The sequence below is a fragment of the Orbicella faveolata genome, unplaced genomic scaffold, assembly GCF_042242905.1.
Source record: "Orbicella faveolata isolate gen_17 unplaced genomic scaffold, um_ofav_v1 contig_14, whole genome shotgun sequence".
In the NCBI taxonomy this organism is placed as follows: Eukaryota; Metazoa; Cnidaria; class Anthozoa; order Scleractinia; family Merulinidae; genus Orbicella; species Orbicella faveolata.
The window spans coordinates 3950001-3972136 of record NW_028301541.1 but is presented as its reverse complement, the minus strand read 5'-3'; the positions used below and the strand labels follow the sequence as shown (position 1 = coordinate 3972136).

Sequence of the window (22136 nt, the reverse complement as noted above, 5' to 3'; positions counted from 1 at the left end):
GCTACCATTCCCCTGATCAGAAATAGATTACAAATGACGTCAAAATGTGGTAAGAACAAAAAGTGGCACACGAGGCAATAGCTGAGTTTGTCACTTCAATAATTTGCAGATTAAGGATTTTTGAGAAATAACTTTTTTTATTGTAAACTGTTCCAGGTTACAAAGACGGTTACAAATTAACTTCAGATTTCTGTACAAACACTCAAAAGTGAAACTTTTTCCGAGAGGGAATGGTAATTCCTCGCCGAGGGTCTGGAATAGACTAATCCCGTAACTCTCCTGAATTTTTTTCAAAATGGCGGACGGATGCTAAGTTTTTTCGATTGTATGAAATGTGAAACTGATCGACAAGGGAATGGAAAAGTTCTATTCTGTAGTGTTATGTGTTCTAGCTGCCGTTCTTATTCGTTGGTGTGTGTCGATTAGTTCATATTCAGGTAATTTTCTAAGAAAAATGATCGAATTTTCACGTATTATCAGCTGAGGCTTGAAGTGAACGCCAGATTTTATTGGATCGGATGGTTATTATTATTATTATTATTATTATTATTATTATTATTATTATTATTATTATTATTATTATTATTATTTTTATTTATTTATTTATTTTTTTTTACAGGAAAAGGGAAACCACCGATGTTTGGAGATTATGAAGCGCAGAGGCACTGGATGGAGATAACTTACAATCTGCCGGTTGATGAGTGGTAAGCTCATCAAAAGCGATCAGATCTAATATTCTCATTTCCTTTTTAGGACAAATCCAAGTATAAAGGTTAAAGAAAGATTGAAGATTAACAGTATCTGGATTTCAAACTCCTAGAGACACCCCGATATACTAGGGAACCTTTTCAGAAGAACCCAACATTGTGTGGTTTCAGAAAATATCCATACTCCCACCACGGAGGGAATTGGAAATTCCAGAGGGAAGAGGGGTCTTAGGTGAAATTCCCTTCGTTGTTGGGGGTATTGATATTTTCTGGAACTACACATTGTCAATCCGTTTTCGGTTTGTAGCAGGTGATGACAGTTTCTTCACATACGAGTGCAACAGGCAACCCCAATAAGAAGTTGTCAGTCATGAACGTTTTAACTGTTCGTTGATCCTCAGGTACACTAATACAACTAACAATGACTTGATGTACTGGGGCTTGGATTATCCACCTCTGACTGCTTATCACAGTTGGATTTGTGGATTTATGTGAGTAATTTGACTTAAAAACATGAATAGTTCAAACTTCAGTGCATGATCAGTGAATAATTTAATTCTACACTTTGCCTTCAGTCTGTTTATACAGTGGATCCCTGTTAATCTGGTCACCAATGGGTCACAAAAATCTTCTTGGATCCCTTTTTCATTTTTATCTCCCAAAACCTAACTGCTATTTAATATTTCTAACTGGATGACTTTTTGATCAGGTGTACAAGTACAGATGTTAGACCTTTCATTTCAAACTTTCAACTTTTGTTGTTTATCTCACAGAGCCAACAAGATAAATCCAAACTGGGTTGCACTTAAAAAATCCAGGGGACATGAAAGCCTGGAACATAAGTTGTTCATGAGATACACAGGTAATATCATGATATATATGTTTCAGACAGATTTAACAATACTATAATATGAAATATTACTTTACCCAGTAATATCATTTGTCAGTTGAGACAAACAAAAATGGCTGAGTGGACTTTTATATTTTCTATTTTTTAGTGTAACTAAATAATAATTTGTAGTTTTCCTTCTTCATTTTTCAAAGTCCTTATAGCCGATGTATTGGTGTACATTCCTGCAGTCTTTGTCTTTTGTTTTGTCTGCTTGGGAAGGAAACCTACTCTGAATAAGGTGAGAGTTCTTCCTCTTGGTCGAAAAGAAAACCTGAGTCATCAGTCATTTTCTTTTAAAAATAACATAGTTACCCCTTTCATGTAAATTTTAATATTTATTAGTAAGTGTGAGACGAGTGGGAATCTAAATTTAATTTGATATTGTATAAATTTGTTAAATTCTACTTACTCTGATAGAATCATGTACTAAAGGCATCCACGGTCGAGTGTCGATCGATACCCTTGATCGATCCCTCACATGATCCCTCTGATGTGCCATATATTTGATATCATAAATTTCTCGATTGAAGGGGTGCAAAGACAGAGGCCCTAAGTACAGTTCACGACTGTTTATGTAATGTGAAACTCTCCTTATGTTTCACAAGGGAATATAAGTATCCCAGCACCTCTTAAATTATTAATTTTGTTGATACATTTCTCAGGTCCTGGTTACAGCTGCTATATTATTTTACCCTGGTCTTATTCTCATCGAACATGGTCACTTTCAGTATCCTTTGCCCATTATTCACTGATAACCATGTTGCCTTTGACAATGGCAGATCAATAAAACATGATTGTTTTATTTTCCTAGCGAAAGAAAAACTAGTAAAAAGAAACCTCTGTAAACGTGGGTGACTTTGGGTGCATTCCTTTGGGGTGATTTGAATCAGGATCAGCGATATTGATCCAAGATCGCTCAGATCATAGTACACCAAAGCAACTAGTGAATCCATTCTAGTCATGGATTCATTGGTTCCTTTGATGCACAATGATCTGAGTGATTTCAGATCACTGATCCTGATCCAGATCATCCCAAAGGAATGCATGCTTTGTTTACATTCACCTCCTTAACTCTCAAATTCAGATACAATGTGATAAGCCTTGGTTTAGCCCTGTGGGGAGTGATTGGACTAGCTTGCGATCATGATCTTCTGGGGTCAATTGCATTCACACTGGCTTTAAATTACAAGCAGATGGAGCTTTACCATGCTCTACCTTTCTTTTTCTATTTGTTAGGAAAATCATGGAAAGAAAATTCCTGGTGAAGTTGTAAATTAAAATGTAGATGCTAAGTCCTTTGTTAGTATCAGGGAGAGTTGAGGGTCCATTAACCGATCTTTTTGAGCCGTTGCTAGGGAAAATTTATTCTCATATAACCTCGTCATTTTTAGTTACTTCAGAGTTATTTCATGTGTTTTAATTTTTTCATGATCAGCAACACTAGTGATGACGTCATCAGGTCACGCCCATGGTCATGTGACTAATACTGAAAAAATGCAAAGGCTCCCAGGCAAATTACTTTATTGGAATTTTTTTCATTGATTTAATATTTTAATTTAAATACTCATTACGCTATGCATAGATTTTGTTTCATTTCTAAAAGGTCAGATTTTGAGAGAATTTCAAAGTATTGAAAAGTTTGTAATTTTCTGAAAAAAGCATGATTTTGAAAAAGGAATGCATAGCTATGTTTCCAATGTTGGCTTTAATTGAAATCCGTCCAAAATGGCTGGATTTAAGGAAAAACTGCGTTTCCTTTAGCATTTAAAGAAATCAGAAGTGTGCCCGATATATATTGGAAGTTACCCTATCAGCGCGTGCGCAATTTACACAACCAGTGCACTTCGGCAAGATCAAACAAAGCCACATGGAGTTAATTTTTCTCTTTCTATTCCTCTTGTTTTTGTCTTTCTCTTATTTTGTCTTTGCTTGTACTTTTTTTACTTTGCATTTTGTGAAACACAAAGTAAAACATTTAAAATGTGAGTGAATTTGGAAGTGATTGAGTTATTTTTATTTTCTGTGCTCAGGCTGACGTAAGTAACTGGAAGTGAAATTTCACCTCCTTAGCAATGCGCGCGAGTGCACGCATAAATCGGTTAATGGGCCCTTAAATTGTCAACACTATATGATTATTAATAATAAGAAATTATTACTATTTGGGATGGGATGAGACTAAATATGATGGTTTCCCCATTGTCAGCTTGCCTAGATGAAGTTAGCACCACCCTTTCAATCCCAGGAGTGATCAAACTCTTTCCAATAGCAATACATGATCAGTCAAACAGGTTACAAGAAAAAAGAAAATCATCATCTTGTAATATTGTCTTGATCTACCAACTAATTCGTAGAATTGACATTGAAAGTACTGTTGGCTGACAGTAAAAAGAATTAATAAATATTTTGAACTGAAAGGGTTTTAAAAGAGCTTAAATTGTGGCTAAAAGGGTCAAGACACATTCAGACGAGCCTTACATCTTGCCTTTAACATTGTGCAAAGAGGGAGACATGCTGAATTTTCACTCCGTATTCCCACAACAATATTTTAATTACTACTGGTAAATAAATAAAATATATTGAAAACTTTATAGCTTGCAGCAGCAGCAGCAGATGAATTTGTTTCAATAATTATTGATCTTTTATTACTGTTTATCACAGGATTTCAAGAATTTTCAACATTGCTAAACTAGGGATTGTTGTTGTGGTAACATTCATATTGTGGTATGTATGACAATGTTTCTAGTCAGAATATTCTAAGTTCTCACTTACAATGTCAGCTCACATCCAATTTCTTTTTCAAGTTGGTTGCCATTCTTGACTGGATTACCAATGATTTTACAAGTTCTACACAGACTCTTTCCATTTGCTAGAGGTATTTTTGAGGTATGTAACTGTCAACTGAAAATTGTCTCTACTAGTCTATGACCTGACAGTGTTTAAATTGAGTTCATTTATTTAATTCCATAAATTTTATAAGGTTTTAGATTTGCCAGCACAACTAAATCTGCCACAAAGCAAAAGAGAAGAAAGAAAACACTTTGTTTAAGAGCTCCCTGAATGTTAAACAAAAAGTGATGTCAGATGGTATTTAACATGTCTAAAGATGTAAATAAATGTGCTTTCATTCCATAGGACAAGGTGGCAAATATATGGTGCTCACTTTCTGTTCTAATTAAAGTTAAAAGAGTTCTTTCTCAAACACAGATTATAAAACTCAGGTAAACCTGTAAATTAAAGCAAACATTTTAAAACTGGTTGTAACATGTATTTTCATTTTAAATGATTTACTTTGAAAAAAGTAACTCAGGCTGAATGGCTGGGGGTCAACTTGAAAATCACTTGAAGATCCATGTAACAGGCTCAGTCGAGGTAAACTCCAACATGGATGAATTTGAATAGAATCGACATTCAGATAGTTTTTGGCCATGTTGTGATCATTTCCAGATTCCCATGAGCTTCATGTCTTAATTTCTGTTAATGTTTTGAGGATTGGTGGTGCCTAAGTGACACAAGAGAGGCACTGTGAGGGCAAAGTGTTTTGCCAATCAGAACATAACACTGGCACCCCAGGCGGGCCTTATTGGAACACTGGATTCTAAGTTGAATGCACTAACCATCAGACCACTGCAGCTCCTTCTTAATCTTTATAGTGGCCTGTTGTGATCTTCTTGAACTTATTTGGAGTTTGTATCGCCTGCGCCGCAGACACTACCTAGTACCACAACACAGGCTAGAGTTTGCAGACTATAAATCAAAATTAATGACTTGAAATACTAAATTCACAGTTAACGCTTACTATTTTTCTCTTTTCTCGTAGCACGTGGTCAACACTCACTGCTTGTTTGCCTTCTTCCTTGAATTTGTTAAAGAATCCAACAATAGATCGTTTTGTTTTGGCTCTGGTAAGGTTTTGGTTCATAGGAGAAGCATTATTACTTAGCCTATTCTAGACTGACTGAAAACAAGTTGGTAAACTCGATAATTTTAATTAATAGATCTTGGAATGACTAGTAAGAAAATTTACATGATCCAGTTCTTGTCACGAGTGAAAATACTCATTAACTGCAGTTGAGTTGACTTTTGCTTGTCAGTCACAACATTAGTCACAACATTAGTTTGGGTCTCCAAAAGAACAGATTCAAGGAGTTTCAATCTGTTAGAAAGAAACTGAATTGATCATATTAATTTTATAAATATAATAATTTATACGAATATATTCTGAATAATTGTATTCAGGGTACCATTTTACAACCTTAAATTAACTCTGACTAATTAATCGAGTGAACATTTTTTTGCACGTTGTAACTAGTGTTTGTTGTATGTTTAAACTTATTACATGTAGGCGAATTCATCACTGGGTTTTTTCATCTTTTCGTATCAAGTCCATGAGAAATCAATCCTGCTGGCGGCACTGTAAGTATTATGATCTTACAATGTCAATTGAGTTCCCCTTCAATTTAAATGAACACCTGACATAACTCATTAACTTTCTTGAAGTCAGTAGTCAGAGTCACAGCCTGTGTGCAGGAGTGGAGTTAAAGCGGGGTGTATAGATTGGGTACCCCTTTTGGAGAAGTGGAAAATAACACAAATTGAAAAAGATTGAGAATATTACAGCAGAAATAAAGGCAAACACTCTGGACAGGCACCTCATTGTAATTTTTACTTGGTGGCATTACTAATGTTTCTGGGGTAACAGTTTTCAATTGGGATCCAATTCTCAAATTGCAGCATCTTTGGGCCATGCCCCATTGATTCTGGCACCCCAAGGTACCAGCCAACCCCTTAATTGAGAAATCCGCGATCAGATCGGCTTCTAGTACAGTATGTGCAATTAATTCCCAGCACTTCTATTTCCTCCCGAACAAGGCATGCACTCATAGTTTCTCATGGAGTTTTCTACTATACTGCTTAAATTAAATGATCATGAATATGATTTTACTCTGTTTAGTCCTGTGTGCCTGTTGCTACACTACAAACCCTTTGAGTGTGTCTGGTTCTTAGTCATCTCCACTTTCAGGTTTGTTAATCACTTATTCATCATTTTCCTTACAAGTTCAATAAAGTTTTAATCAAACAGGTGGCATGACAAGTTAGAATAATCCATTATAAGGAATCATGAATTCTCCTTCGGGGTTGACTGACTGAAAAGGATAATGCGTTAGCCTGTTCCCTATACTTTTTTTGCTGTGCTTGTGATGCAGTATTGTCAAAGAATATGTGTAAGAGGCTAATCAAAATTATAACTTCATAGGTTTTCCCGAGAAGAGACTTACTAATAGACTTAATTGCTGTACCCAAATTTCCAATCAGCCAACCAGAAGCCATCTCCACTGTCTTGATGGCCTGTGATATGAAGTCCCTGAATTGATATAACTATAATGATAACATGGTCACTTGGCCCAATTTAGTTATAGTAAATATCTGATAGTACTTTCTTGGTATGCTGCAATACAATAATCTGGAACTAAATAAAATTTGTTTGTAGCATGTGGCCATTACTACTGAAGGATGGTCTGTCTCTACCCTACATTTCCTGTATGCTGTTGTTCTATGCCATTGCTTATCACGTGTTTGATCTGGGGAGAACCAAGCCACTAAAACAAGCTTTGGTAAATATGTCACACACAGTTTTGTTGTTCACCTAAACTAAGGAAACAGTTTGCATCCACCTTGTCAAAGCCTAGCAAAGGTGCCAAATTGGAAAAAAGGGTCAACATGAAGCTTCTTCATACAACATTGACATTGACGGAAATTATTTCTTATTCATTCCCCTTTATTGAAATATTTAGAACCTGCCCTTTTAGTTATTACAGTAGGTTGCCAAACTTAAGAAAAAAAAGACAAAACAACAAAAATTGCACTGTATAGTTTACTTCCTTGTTTTCAATCTTTTTCAGTTTATTCTGTCAGTGATGGGAGCACTGGTTCTACATGCTGGATCAGCTATTGTTAAGCCTCCCAGTCGGTACCCAGACCTCTGGCCGGTGCTCATCTCAGTCTACTCCTGTGTCCATTTCTTAGCTTTTTTCTGTTATTTTAATTACATGCAGTTTACTTTACCATATGCTGTAATGTCTGTTGCAAGAAAAGAAAAGAAATCTTAAGTGGTTTTAAATTTAATATAATCATACGCAGAATGTGCGTGCTGTGCTCCACTTGTAATTTAACCATTTTTGCTTTGTTTTCGACTGATCGTGTTCTTCCTGATAACAATTTTCAATAAAGCTTTGACTATTGACATTTTCTACTTAACTGATATATCAGGTTTGGTGAATATCACTGATTAGAAAATTAATACCCTTTAGAGTGTAAGTTATTTTATAATAAGTGAATAATCCAAAAACAGAGAGAGCTGAAATGAAGTTCAACTTTAATGATTAAACAAATTAAATCTAGTATTCACAACTTTATCAGAGGGTGTAAAGGTGGCAGGGGTTCAGCAACAGAGTCCAGATCATGATTCATGGTAAAGAAATATTTATTTCACATTTCATTGTATTATTTGTTTTGAGTGACTTTAATTGGTGTTGCAAAGATCAAGGCCAATGTCCTTGTTTGTGGGGGCTGGGACATAGTGGAGTATGGGACTGCATGTCAGGGGAAATACAGTGGAACCACTACAGCAGCTGTAAACACCCAGGAGAAACCCTGAACAAGGTGGCAACTTGGAGCTATGACAAGTCTGCAGAGGTCTTGTCACCGAGACTCTGTTTTTGATGACAGATACCAAAGAGGCCTTAAGTTTCCCATGATGATACAAGGATAGATGATGATGACAACTTTAATTAACATCTTTTACAAACCCAGGTTGACTTTACGTCAGAATTCCAAAAGTAACTCTCCCAAAAAAACGTGTTCAGTTTGTAAAAGCTTGTTCTTTGTTATTTTCATTGTTTCTTTAAAAGTTACATTTTGAGATTGGTACCTTCAGAGTCATTACTTTAAGACTGTGCCATAGAGAATTTTGAGACTTTGCTAGCTAAAAAATGTAAAATTTTATCACTACCACTGGAGGACCAATACTTTCAGTCATTAATTTTTATGATTCATTACTTTGCCACTCAAATCATTACACTTGTAACTTAAGCTCTCCATAATTAGAGGGTAGAAAGGGGTGGTGGGGAAGGGAGGGCAAGGTCCCATTTCTCACATGAATTTTAACAAAATTCAAGTGTCATGTACACTTTCAACATAAATGTTTTCAGTAATTCACAAATCATATTCATCTTAGTCACTTTTCTTGTGTCACACTAACTTTTTAACCTCATCACATGTCACACAAATCTATGCTATCCTCTAATAATTATGATAAACAAAAGAAGCTCAATTATGATACTGTTATAAAAAAAAACAAAAAAAACAAAAAAAAACCAGGAATTTGAGAACAGGAGTCGGAGAAATTTTCAGAACATGAGCTGCTGGTAAGTGTTTTCTGTGTTTCTTAAATTTGTTGTTAGACAGGACATTTTGCGTAGAGGACATAGCTTTACATGCATTACACTTTAAGTGTACAGAACAACAACACAGATTGCTTATGATTTGTACTCTGATCCAATATGCTATTTCAACGAGTCAGAGTGTGTGCGGAATGCAGTCTCTATTATAAAAGTGAAATAAATGAGTATTTCAAATGAAATGTCTTGGTTGATCTCTGAATGGAGAAATCAAAAGCGTTACAACATTCAAACTGTAAAAATTTCAAATTTTTGCAGTTTGAATCTTGCCCCTTTTTAATTCTCAAAGTGACCAACATATTGACAGGTCATGAGGAAAAAAACCCACAAGATATTATCTTAACATGCAGTTAACACCCATATATAAGAATCCAGTGATTACAAACGTGTAGGCTAAAATTTTCATATTTATATTCCCAATAAGAGTTCACCCATTGAGCCTACAAACTGAAAGAGGTTCGTATTGGCTGCAACTAGTGTATTGAGCATTAAGAACCTGAAATAACTATGGATCTAAAGCAGGCAGTGTGCAGTTCATAACTATGACATATGTAGTGTTTCTTTTTAGACATAAAAATGTAATGTTTCTCATAAAATCGAAGGGCTTGAAAAAGTGCTGTCCGGATGTCTGGGACAAGTAGATTTTCCTGCCAGGCAAGTAACATTTCATTCTCACTACCTTGCCTGATGGGCAAAGGCCCAGGCAAGTCATCTGCCAAATAAATCAAAATAAAAGTAAACTAAGACTTGCTCAGGGCAAGCAAAATTTGAGAGCTCCTTGTCTGAAGGGCAAGCTGGAAAAGGACAACACCTATTTGAATCAGTACAAGTGGCAAGCCCCTTCTCTTCTAAAAAGAACAACTTACAACCTATTTATTTTTAAGAATCTAAATAGCCTAAATTCTCAGTAGACAGGACATATACATAAAAAGTACATACAAGAACCTTTTTAGGGTAACCTGGAAAAAATATATTACTGGTTCTTGCTGGTGTCTGTTTTATAGTATTACAGTATGTGTCATTCTCAACAGTCTTTAGCACTACCCAAAGGGTCCTTTTCAAATGAAACTTGTAAAAACGTTTTGACAGAAGTTTCTTTGACTTTTTAAAAGAAGGTACATCTTAGTAGATTACTTATTAAATTAAAATTATTTATAGTAAGAACTGAGGGTGTCAAGTATAAATATTTTGGTTCTTTAAAGACGCTTTTTAGTTAAGTTAAGGACAAATTAAATAACTAGTATTTTGATAAGGTTTTAAATACTACACTTATTAAAAGTACACCTACACTTCTAAGGCTATTAATATAACTTGGAAAAAGGAAAATACTGCTTTGCATCAAAATGTTATCTCTGGAATGGTACACATTTGATTATCCAACATTTTAATGTTAATTGTTTGAAGCTATTGTTCTCATGATAGCTAAATCATCCCATCATCAAACTCGGCAGTTCTGTATGTTGAATGTCACAATATCATGAGCAATTTCTACAAAAAGAAAAAAAAAACAAATAAAATTCATGCATTAAAGAGTTATTTGGCGATGGATGGAGATGGAGATACAACCTGTATACATTCAGTGTCAATCAGAGATATGCAGATGAAAAACCGTTCAAAATGAATGTATAATGTTACCATTGGCCTAATCAACGTGCTGAGCAATGGCGATATATTTTTTTACAAGGTCAAAGGTTAAAAAATAATATATAATACATGTATATGTATGTCTACACATCAAGTACTGAAATATTATTCAATATTTGGCAAATTCAAAATTAATTAACCAGCTGTACATTGGAAGTTCACGATTTGGTAAATTGTCATTGAACACTGGGTCTGCCAATTGCAAATAAATTCATAGCCAGCCATCTATTGGAAGTTCAATAATTTGTTTTTTGGCCTGCACTGTAAAGTATTGAAAGTTGGCAATTCACTGTTTGGCATTTTGGTTTTGGCTTGGTTTTATGCAATTGATGAAAAACTGCTTTTGTAACATGTTGATCATTGATAAAATAATGATAACTTGATTGATGATAGTAATGGCAGATGCTACAAGGACATGTGAGCTAACCTTGTAGTTTATCTAGTGTCTGATTCTCCTCTTGTTGAAGAATCATGGCTTGAACTGCTACCCAATCTTCATTATCCAAAGGAGCAAGTGTAGCAGACCTCTGAAAATAAACAGGTCAAGAAAAACACAGATGGTTACCCAGCTTAAGGCCCAGTTCAAGCATAGAAATAACCCCACATGTGCCAAACCTAAATATATCCATATTTAAGTAATTAAACAGTTGATTTAGATGTCAAACCTGATTCTCAAAACTTCTAAAATAGCTAATTTGACACAAAATCTCAGCAGTAAAATTAAATAATTTATATTATGTTAATGTTTGTGTTAGATTCAACGTCAGAATCAAAGTCAAATGTTTGCTGTTCTATTCAGCTGCCACAGCTGGCAAAGTTGACCCAAATATAAATGTGTCAGTCATAACTGGTTCACAAGTCAAACTTTACATGTAAAGTTCGTTGTTTGAAATGGGCTTTTACATTCCACTCAAGAGACTTCAGAGATTTAAATAAAAAGATAATTAATATGTTACTATCTAAGATGTATGAAAGCTGCCATTCTAACTTAACTGGGGCTTCAATAAGGTTTTTCACAGGAGGGCATCATTACATGAGGGCAAAAAAAAAAGAGAAAAATTACAAAAAGGGCAGAAAATCTGCAAAGGCTGGAGGGCCTTGCTAAGCTCTGGGTTCCAGGGAACATTCAACATTCAAGACTCAAAGTTTTATTCACATGAAACTCCACTTCCTCTTGACCTTTTTTCTCAGGTGGAGCAGAAAAATATTGTGTTATGTGCCCTGTCTCTGCTAGCCATCATTACAGGTGGATTTGCTTGTAACTTAAACACATCAAAACTGGGCTCTCGTGCAGAACAAATTTTGTTATTGCAAGTTACAAGGGAAATAAAGTTTACTATAACCAACAAAATTGTGGTATCTTTGGCCTAAAGATAATAAGTTAGTCAACTATTTAGAGGACTGAGTTAGAAACATAAAAGAGCATGAGACAGCAGCAGTACTATATAAAATATCAATGAAGCAGCTGGGCAAAGATCTGTACAAGGATGGATAATTTACCTAGTTCAGTTGACCTAGCCCTTAATAAAAACCCTACAAGTTTACCTTTCCAGGAGTTATTTTCAGTGCCTTTAGAAGGTTTGTCCTTTCTACATTGTACTCAACCATCACATACCTGGCCAAAAAATAACTCATTACTAAATATATTAATTTTTATTAAATATGTACTTAAAAATTTAATATTTGAATCAGTTATATATGTCAATTAATTACATGATTGTATGACTTAAAACAAGACCACACATGACTGTTAGCCTTTTAGAACAAAAGATATGGGGATGGACCTTATAACTTAAAATGTCTTGAACTTAGACTAGTACAAACAAGAACCATTTTATAATAATTATTGTATTGTTTACATACATATTATTGATTGGTCACTATGGATCGGTAGTTTTGACTTTGTTGAAGCTCTTAATTAGGAACACACCCCCATTTTTGTACAGCTCATGTCTTTCATCACTCTTCAAGCTTCTTTTGGGTGATACCTTGTTCAATAATGATTGATGATTGAAAGGTCATTTGCAGTCTCTCATGGCTTGTCTTACCCACCCTCCTCTCCCAGGGTTTTTTCCTTCCTTCAGCCAAGTGTATTCTCAATTAAATTTGTTTTGTCCCAAACTCTTTTGCCATATCTCGTTTGTGTAAACGGTAACAAAAAGCAGGACATAAACAAACTTGTTTGCATTGATGATGCCTTCAATTCTTGACTTAACCGTCTTAATGACATCCTGCAAATTTAAAAAAAATTTATTAATAACACATTTTATAGTAAACCAGTTAGTTCTTAAAAAAAGACAACGCTTTTCAGTTTTAAATACATGTTTCGACACTAACTTCTGTCATCGTCAGTCATAACTAGAATGTTAGTCAGCTGCTTTCAGTTCATTATGTCAGTACTAACATTGGTTCCAAAACAAGGTGCAATGTTTTCTAGCCAAATTAGAGTAAAATAATATCTTCCTTCTTCAACTATTGTAGTCAGGATTAAAATCACCTGGCACCATTGTGTGAGGGCTCTGCTGTTCTGTTTCTTTTGGATGTATTCAAGATTAATAATAATTTATCACACTTCCTGATGCATGTGTACATGTAGCAAATTTTGATAACGATAAAGTAAACTTCATGTTCAAGCCTTACAGTGGTCAATCAGGTCAGAGCTTATTTTCTCCTTTCCACCATATGAAAAATTAGTGGAATATTTTTACTCCCCCCTAGATAGAATGCTAGTCCATTGTAGGTCTACCCGCAGCATTAACTTTAATTTTATCATCATCATCAATTCCAGTTTCCCAAATAGGAAATAGGACCTTCAGTTCTTAATTTATCTGTACCTGTTAAAACACATACAGTAGGTGGAGAGAGGCACTATAAGAAGAGTTGTGTCACAATGAACCAGGCCAGGGTTTGAACCCAGACCACTTGATATAGGGTCTAGTGAACTTAACCATATGACAATCATACCTTCCTAGCTGGACACACATACCTGGAAGTCAGTGTTAGGGTTTGCAATGAGCACAGCCTGTAAACAAAATGTGAGAATTGCCAAAGAGGAATTAATAATAATTCAAGGACCTTTGCATACATGTACCAAGAGACAACTTCTGCCTATTTATCACAGAACAGGTTTTTTTGCAACAGCTGTCACAGATAGAAATCTGGAATTTTGGAGGAAATATTAATATCAGGAAAAGACAGAGCATAGAGAAATAAGCTATCATACAAATCTTTAGGCCTTAACTTAAAAGGTGGCAACTGACTGTATGTGGCTGTATGAAATTGGAACGATTTATTCGGGAAGAACAAGCCTTGACATAATTTTATAGTCATGCTTGCCGGTGTTTCTCCTTACAAATCCTGGGTCATGTGTACTAAAGGTATCCGTGGTTGAGTGTAAATCAATACCCTCGATTGATACCCTTGATCAACCCTCGATCGACACTCCATCAACACCTCGGTTGACACTAGATTGACTATCCATCAACATCTCGGTTGACAGTTGGTCAAGAGTCGACTAATTTTTGATCGATTCATGAGTCAGCCAACTATCGAGTGACTGTTGATCAAGTGTTGATAGAGTGTCGACTGAGACTTGATTGGGATGTCGATCCAGTATTGGTCTAGATGTCAATCAAGGGTACCGATTGAGAGTATCAATCGACACTTGACAGCAGGTGCCTTTAGTACACATGATCCCAAATCCTTGTAAAATTATAGATTAAAGAAGTAAACTGCACCTCTGTCTCCAAAATGTCAGCTACCACTTCTAAACCTGCTGCTCGCATAGTGTCCCCTGTTTCAACAAGATCAACTGAAGAAAAAAACCTGATCAGCTCCTCAATAATTTGATACAAATGTACAGGTTCAGAAAATATAACTTGAAAATATTTAAGCTATGCTTTTTTTAAAATTGCTTTACTAAATAAAAGGATTTGGCTAAAATAGAGTGGAAATGCTGTTGAGATCAAAGAAATTACACAAGACCAAAAATTAGGAAAGAGGTGATTTTTCTGCCAGCCATTAGGAATGAACAAAACAGAAAACCTTATTGTCACCCAGGACTAGGAGTAGGGGTTCTACTTGAGTATGTAACAATTTTCAGGCCACATTGCTGTGTGGTTCTGCTAGGCGTGGCTCTCAGTTGTGTGTGAAGAAAAAGGTTGGCAGCCTGAATATTACTTACCAATGCCATCAGCAACTCCAAGGCTGCAAGCAACCTGAGAGGTAATCAAAGAAAATTTGACCAAATGTGCAGTTATTTGAATTTGAAACACAAAGAAAGCCTTGGACTTGCACTTCAGCACACAGGCAGCCCAAGCTCACAATGTGAGGAGTGTTTTTTTTTTAATCTTTATGCGAACGTTCAGCGCGCGAAACGTGACACAGTTACCGCCGACATCTACCATTACATAACGACCGAGTTTGGTTACGCGAAACGTGACCTTCGCCTTGCAGTATGTGGTGGTGTTGTGTTACAACGGTTTGAATTTATAAAGGTTTGTATGGGGAAAAACGGTAATCGACATTATAGCTGAAATTTTGGTATTTTTGCAATAAAAATGACTCACCTCAATGTCTTGTTGTCTTTTCTATTGTCATCTCGCTTCTCAGCTCGATCCGAAGCCTTTTAAGCAAGTTGTCGCTTTTTGGTTTTCCTCTACTAAGAAAGAGTAAAGGCTACACACTCGATTCTGTACTGACCCCCGTTCGAAGCGAAAAAAAAACACTGAAATCCCGCCAGCCGCCCCAATTCCTCCGCAGAATCATAGTACAGGTTTAAGTGCTCCCTTGCAGTTCAATTCCAAGCCAAATTCATCTCCACAGCGCACGATACAAAGCTCTGAATCGAAGAAAGCTAACCATCAGGAATCAGTGATCATGCTGCCGGGACCATTTGTGGACACATTCGAAACCCGAGCGGAATGCTGGGCTAACAAATTGACCCTGACCAGGGGAAGGGAGCACACAGTTCTCGACAAGCCAGGTACTTTGCTCCACGGTCCCCTGGGAAGATTTTTGTCCAGGCCGCCAACGGAGCATTGTTGTGACAAGCCAATCAAAGCAACGACTAGACGTGTTTACAAATTTTGAAAAAAAGTGCTTCGTTCGCACCGGCAATCTCAATCTAATCGTTGGATTGTCCGTGAAAGTTTTAACAATGCTCACAACAGTGCTTCAACAATGATTATCGTTTTTCCCCATACAAACCTTTATAAATTCAAACCGTTGTAACACAACACCACCACATACTGCAAGGCGAAGGTCACGTTTCGCGTAACCAAACTCGGTTGTTATGTAATAGTAGATGTCGGCGGTAACCGTGTCACGTTTCGCACGCTGAACGTTCGCATAAAGATTAAAAAAAACAAGAAGATCTGTTAGATCTTATAACCGCGCTTTTAAAATTTAACTGTTTTCTTAGTACTACAGTCGCAACGCAGTGCATATTCCAAAGCAATCTTTGATGATTCATTGATTACTGTAGACATCACAGCACTTGATCAACACAAACTCTATTATCGCACCATCAGTCGTAGCCGTTGTGACATCTCCGATGACGTAATAGTCTTAATCTGGAACTTTCTTCGGGATATGTATGGGCATGAAGATACGAACACTATTACAAACCGCTTTCTTTCTTTAAAGTCACGATTAAATTTAATTGTTTTTTTCCCTTGAGTTAAGGGTTAGCAAAGAAGTCACACGAGTCACATAATTCAAGAATTGCGTTATCTATGGCTATCTTTAGTACAGTGGTTATTTCCCTACCAATGACGTAATCTTTGCACGTTCTGACACGTTCTTTGCTTGGCTTGCAAATACTTAATTTTCTTTCCGATCTATGAACTCGCTGCGATGAAACAGTCAAAGGATTTACTTCATTTGCCTAAAACCGCAAGAAATACTCGCAAAATTACAAATAAATTAATGACCGTCGCTTCTGCCGAAATAAACTTGTAAAGTAAACACGATCTTATTTGTCACGTAGTGAAAGTGAAAGCTGCAACGTCAACACATTCCATGGCTGACGTAATACCTTTTTTCAGCATATTTATTATTCCCTTTAAATCCAACGCTTTGATAAAGCGAAAAGAAAATATATTTTACCCACAAAAAAGAAAACAATATCCGTAAAATTGTCCGTGTATTTATGTTTTAACAGCTTCTGGCGGAAAAACATCACACGTTGCGCAACTCAAAGTTTGGCTGAGCGGAGGTCTGCGTCTGGTCACCGACAAAAAAAAAAAAAAAAACCACGGGTAAACCTAGAACCGCGCTCGGCCCATGGCCGCGCGGTTAAAAAAAACTCCTCGCATTGCGAGCTTGGGCCGCCTGTGGATTGTCATGCATGTTTTTTTAAATAAGTTCCTTAGACAAAAGTTCAAGCGTTAGGGGTTCCTTGACCGAAAAGCAATACTGGAGCAAACTACAGTAAAAAAAAGGACAGTAACTCAAAGGAATAAATTAAAAATTTTCAGAAATCTGTAATAAAATTACTAGTAAGTTGCTAACAAAGGACATTGTTATCCGTTTTGACCCACTGTTATCCTGTTCAGAATATTTATCAAAGTCGTGAGATTCAACTTTTTGCAAAAAGTGGAACCCCTCCTTACGACCTCCCCGCTAATACAGCCACCTCGTTATTACGGCCACTTTATTCATCTACCATTACATAACGACCGAGTTTGGTTACGCGAAACGTGACCTTCGCCTTGCAGTATGTGGTGGTGTTGTGTTACAACGGTTTGAATTTATAAAGGTTTGTATGGGGAAAAACGGTAATCATTGTTGAAGCATTGTTGTGAGCATTGTTAAAACTTTCACGGACAATCCAACAATTAGACTGAGATTGCCGGTGCGAACGAAGCACTTTTTTTCAAAATTTGTAAACACGTCTAGTCGTTGCTTTGATTGGCTTGTCACAACAATGCTCCGTTGGCGGCCTGGACAAAAATCTTCCCAGCGGACCGTGGAGCAAAGTACCTGGCTTGTCGAGAACTGTGCGCTCCCTTCCCCTGGTCAGGGTCAATTTGTTAGCCCGGCATTCCGCTCGGGTTTCGAATGTGTCCACAAATGGTCCCGGCAGCATGATCACTGATTCCTGATGGTTAGCTTTCTTCGATTCAGAGCTTTGTATCGTGCGCTGTGGAGATGAATTTGGCTTGGAATTGAACTGCAAGGGAGCGCTTAAACCTGTACTATGATTCTGCGGAGGAATTGGGGCGGCTGGCGGGATTTCAGTGTTTTTTTTTCGCTTCGAACGGGGGTCAGTACAGAATCGAGTGTGTAGCCTTTACTCTTTCTTAGTAGAGGAAAACCAAAAAGCGACAACTTGCTTAAAAGGCTTCGGATCGAGCTGAGAAGCGAGATGACAATAGAAAAGACAACAAGACATTGAGGTGAGTCATTTTTATTGCAAAAATACCAAAATTTCAGCTATAATGTCGATTACCGTTTTTCCCCATACAAACCTTTATAAATTCAAACCGTTGTAACACAACACCACCACATACTGCAAGGCGAAGGTCACGTTTCGCGTAACCAAACTCGGTCGTTATGTAATGGTAGATGTCGGCGGTAACCGTGTCACGTTTCGCGCGCTGAACGTTCGCATAAAGATTAAAAAAAAAAAACTCCTCGCATTGTGAGCTTGGGCCGCCTGTGTTCAGCAGGGGTTTTGTTAACATTTTGAGCAGGAGGACAACTGGTTTTCATAGGAGGGTAAAAATATTTGAACTGAACTTCTTTATAAGAAAAACTTTCCTCTAAATGGTCAAACCAGGCAAGCAAAATCATCCTCACAGCTGGTCAATTTGCCAGGTGCCTGGCCCTTAAAGGATCCTAGTCAGCCAAACCTTTGTTTTTGTTTACATGCAAGAGTTTGGCTATTATATGATGATAATACAGTTCCATAGATTTTGTGTGGTGAAAAAATTAGCCAGGTTCAAATGAAAGTAATCTGTAACACAGTGTTCTTAGAGAATGATAACTAGCAATTAAATAGCCACTAACTGGAAGGCAAAAATACAGAAAGATTGCATTTTTATAGCTACAGTAACTGATGTTGGATTGATGTCAAATCTTTACCTCAACAGATCCACTGACATAATTTATTCTTGTTTTGTTGTCAGGATCAAATTGCTGTGGATAAGAACAAATTTATAAAATAATATGAAATTTAATGTAATTTTCATTGCCTTTTAAGCTTGAAAACAATAGTCAAGAATGAAGTAATCAATATTAGACTCATTCTGTTTCAGCATTAAGGGATACTTATTCTGTATTAAAGGAGAAGGTCACTCCAAGAAGATTACTTTTTTTGTCTTCACCCATAGCAAGTAAACATTCAGCTTTTGCTTTGCAAGGTTTTTATTAGCATTGACAAAAAATATATCAAGAGTTTTGGAGTGATCTTCCCCTTTAAAATTACAGATTACATGTTCTGGATTTATATTGGGATTTACAGCACATTCATGTGACCTGAATTGAGTCTTTTTAATGGATCCATAATTTCCATTGCATTATTAGTAAATTTACAATTAACGTTATGTTAAAAATCAGTGTTTGCATTTCTTCAAATAAACTTACAGCAAAGTACTTCCTTGCTACATTTGGAAATGATGTGACTATCCTTTTTCCTACGAGAGATTATTAAAGTAAAGAATATCATTAACTTAATATGATCTTATTAATCATATCTATAACAAAATTCTTGATCATGAATTAGCACATGATCACATGGGTGTCCAATTACAGATATCCAATTTGAACTTTTTGTAATTGGTATTGTTATCGCTAAGCACTGGCTGCCAGCAACATTTGCCAGCTGAGAAAGAGGTGAATGCTGGATGGATTTTGGCAGACGATCACTTGGTAAAGGACAATAAATGTTTTTTAGGTTATGCATATACAATCATTAGATATCTACATATCATCCGATAACTAAATGAAAAGTTTGGAATAATTTCCTGACTACCTTGGGTATCGGTGCCACTTAATGACAAGTAAAGTAATTGAAATAAAATCTCTTTCTGAGCACTTGTTTAGCTGTTCTCTTTCAGTGTACTGCATCCACCATTTAGGAAATGCAAAGCTTGGTAGCCCTGCATTCAAGGCGTTAAGAAAGATTGGGGACAAAAACTTTGTTCCAGGTCTTTCGCAAAAAGTGATGACCAGTTCAATGAAAATCTTAGCCGGGAGACTTTTTCCTAATAGCTACAACCTTGAATTGGATACACATGTGATTCGCATGTCAATTACACAAGCTTTAATGGCTTCCTTCTCGATGTTTCATGCATTTTTTTAAACTTATGAAAAGCGCTAAAAACTTTTTCGCTCAAAAGAAGTTCCCAAAAGATGGAACCCTATCAATACGACCACCTTCGGGCCAAGGAAAATTGGTCATATTAACTTAAATAGGAAAATGACTGACTGAGCTTTTTTTCTGGTCAGAATAAAGTGGCCGTAATAACAAGGTGATCATATTAACGGGGTGGTCGTAAGGCGGGGTTCCACTGTAGATGCAAGTAATTAGTAATTGGACCTCATGTCATACAATCCAGGGAGTAATATGGTGCTCAAAATTTCAAATCGGCCCTGCACTTGACACTCGTCTGATTTTGAAATTAATGGTGTGTTTGCTCCCCGAATAGAACTCCACTCGGTCCAATTATTATTATTAATTAAAATTATTATCTGTATTTAAACATTATAATTCACAGCATGTATTAAAGATCTTTGCAAGAAGGAGACTGTTTACAATCTCAATGAAAAATGTTACTGAGAACAGATAATTATTATTTTCAGCTCAACACTGTTACAAGATAAACATACTTCCGGTACTTTCGGTAGTTTCTGGTTCCTATACATGTAAACTGTCAATCAAGTAAATACATGTGAGCTTCTCAAAATGGGGTGTTCATTGTGTGAATCCTAAACAAGCACTAGTTTAACTTAAGTCCTATTAATAACAAATTGTTTCCAAGTGAATAATGGATGTTCATACCAACAAGTTCCTCTGCACTTGTAATGCTTGACGTAGCGGTTGCCTGTTTATTAAAACAGTGTTGATTAAAATTACCAGATGCATTAAACAAAAACACCCATCAATAACTTTTGATAACAGTCGATTTTAAATTTGTTGAACACTGCTGCAACATATGGCTGAGGTTGAGGATGAGGAGAAGGAACAAGAAACAGGTGGAATTGCCTCTTGCAGAGTAAACAAGGCCCCAAGGGAGAAATGGCTTTGGAAACTGACCACAAACGGACAGGGTAAAGGATAGGAAGGTTAGATCTAATCCCTAAACATGGTCAACATTGACGTACTTTTTCCTTGGATTATTAAATATATAAACAGGAAGAGGTCATGAGAATTATGGAAGTGATCATATCATCTGCAAAGAGAATTTATCTGTGGTTAATAGTTAAACAAATTCTCTCAGCTAGTGCTATAAGAAATATATTTTGACCAATAAGGTGAATTTGTTAATAATTAACAACTCACTCACCTGCACTGCAAGTTTACACTTGCCAAAACCAAGCTTCAAAAGTTCATGAACTGAAATAAGAGTCAGAGTAAAGTTCATTAATAATGAAAAATGCCATTCAAATCCATCCAGTGATAAACTTTGACACAAAAGTAAACAAAATGTTAATATTCCTCCACCTTCTGTTCACATACAACAATTTGAAACAATTAGTGAAGAGAAGAAAGAAATGGAGAAGAATAAGATATGGTCAGACCAGATATTATATGCTTTTGCACTGAATTAAATGTTTTGACAACTGAATGTTTTGTGCTTAAAGAATAGATCTGTATCTTTTTTGTCCACTAATTTTGTTTACAGTTGTACTGTTATCCAAACTAGAAGGCACAACTTTAACATTTTCAACTGGCCAAAAATGAAGGAGATAGCTTTTAACAAATACAGATGAATCTCAATTGATATTAACACCACCAACATGCCCATACATCTACAACAAGATACTAAAACAGACTCATTTAAGATAAACTAAGAAGAACTTTTTGTGCTTTCAGTGTGTAGGGCAGGGCTGTTATTGATGGCCGTAATGCATAACACCTGCTAGTCAGCTGAGCATGTTTGAATTGATGGGCCCTTAATGCTGCAGGTGAAATTCCCTTCAGTTGATACAATTCACTCAAAAGATCATATGTTTGTTACAGCTGTGAAGATTAAGGCTACAGGTGGATCAAAACTTAATGAAAGCCCTGTGGGGCTAGTCCCCATAAAGGTGTCTGTGCCTATAATTCTAAAGAAGATGCAGGTACTGCAAATTAAAATAATTTCACTGCAAATGGTTATGGTACATAATTTACCTTCTCCTCCACTTTCTGCCACAACATCCTGTCCTGTGATCCCCAAGTCAATTCTGATAAAACAGTGTTGCTATAATCAGACAGTACATGTACAT

The 22136-nt window shown here is 36.3% G+C and overlaps 2 protein-coding genes across 2 annotated transcripts in view; one reads left to right on the top strand and one right to left on the bottom strand.

Moving 5' to 3' along the window:
* Positions 1-268: 268 nt before the first annotated feature.
* LOC110050305 (dolichyl pyrophosphate Man9GlcNAc2 alpha-1,3-glucosyltransferase-like) lies at positions 269-8100 on the top strand. The gene is made up of 15 exons (XM_020756220.2): positions 269-437; positions 620-704; positions 1109-1198; positions 1481-1569; positions 1752-1837; positions 2262-2326; positions 2684-2860; positions 4258-4320; positions 4401-4482; positions 4732-4817; positions 5417-5501; positions 5942-6012; positions 6551-6619; positions 7088-7211; positions 7500-8100. The coding sequence occupies exons 1-15, from the start codon at positions 356-358 to the stop codon at positions 7704-7706; spliced, it is 1461 nt and encodes a 486-aa protein (XP_020611879.2). The 5' UTR covers positions 269-355; the 3' UTR covers positions 7707-8100.
* A 267-nt stretch (positions 8101-8367) lies between these two features.
* LOC110050361 (uncharacterized) overlaps positions 8368-22136 on the bottom strand; it is an 18878-nt gene continuing 5109 nt past the window's right edge. Inside the window, exons 5-16 of the mRNA XM_020756280.2 lie at positions 22042-22094; positions 21212-21261; positions 20707-20749; positions 19290-19339; positions 18789-18842; positions 14884-14917; positions 14438-14511; positions 13687-13722; positions 12879-12931; positions 12246-12315; positions 11128-11227; positions 8368-10544 (exon numbers count right to left, since the gene is read on the bottom strand). Coding sequence (XP_020611939.2) covers positions 10495-10544; positions 11128-11227; positions 12246-12315; positions 12879-12931; positions 13687-13722; positions 14438-14511; positions 14884-14917; positions 18789-18842; positions 19290-19339; positions 20707-20749; positions 21212-21261; positions 22042-22094 — 667 coding nt within the window. The 3' untranslated portion in view covers positions 8368-10494. The remainder of the gene's footprint in view (positions 10545-11127; positions 11228-12245; positions 12316-12878; positions 12932-13686; positions 13723-14437; positions 14512-14883; positions 14918-18788; positions 18843-19289; positions 19340-20706; positions 20750-21211; positions 21262-22041; positions 22095-22136) is intronic.

What these genes read in the sequence shown, in the direction of transcription:
- LOC110050305 (XM_020756220.2), top strand. Translation starts at nt 356, where the DNA reads ATGGAAAAGTTCTATTCTGTAGTGTTATGTGTTCTAGCTGCCGTTCTT. An exon ending in GTGGTAACATTCATATTGTG is followed by an intron (nt 4,321 to 4,400) that starts GTATGTATGACA and finishes TTCTTTTTCAAG; the next exon opens with TTGGTTGCCATTCTTGACTG. An exon ending in AGCCACTAAAACAAGCTTTG is followed by an intron (nt 7,212 to 7,499) that starts GTAAATATGTCA and finishes AATCTTTTTCAG; the next exon opens with TTTATTCTGTCAGTGATGGG.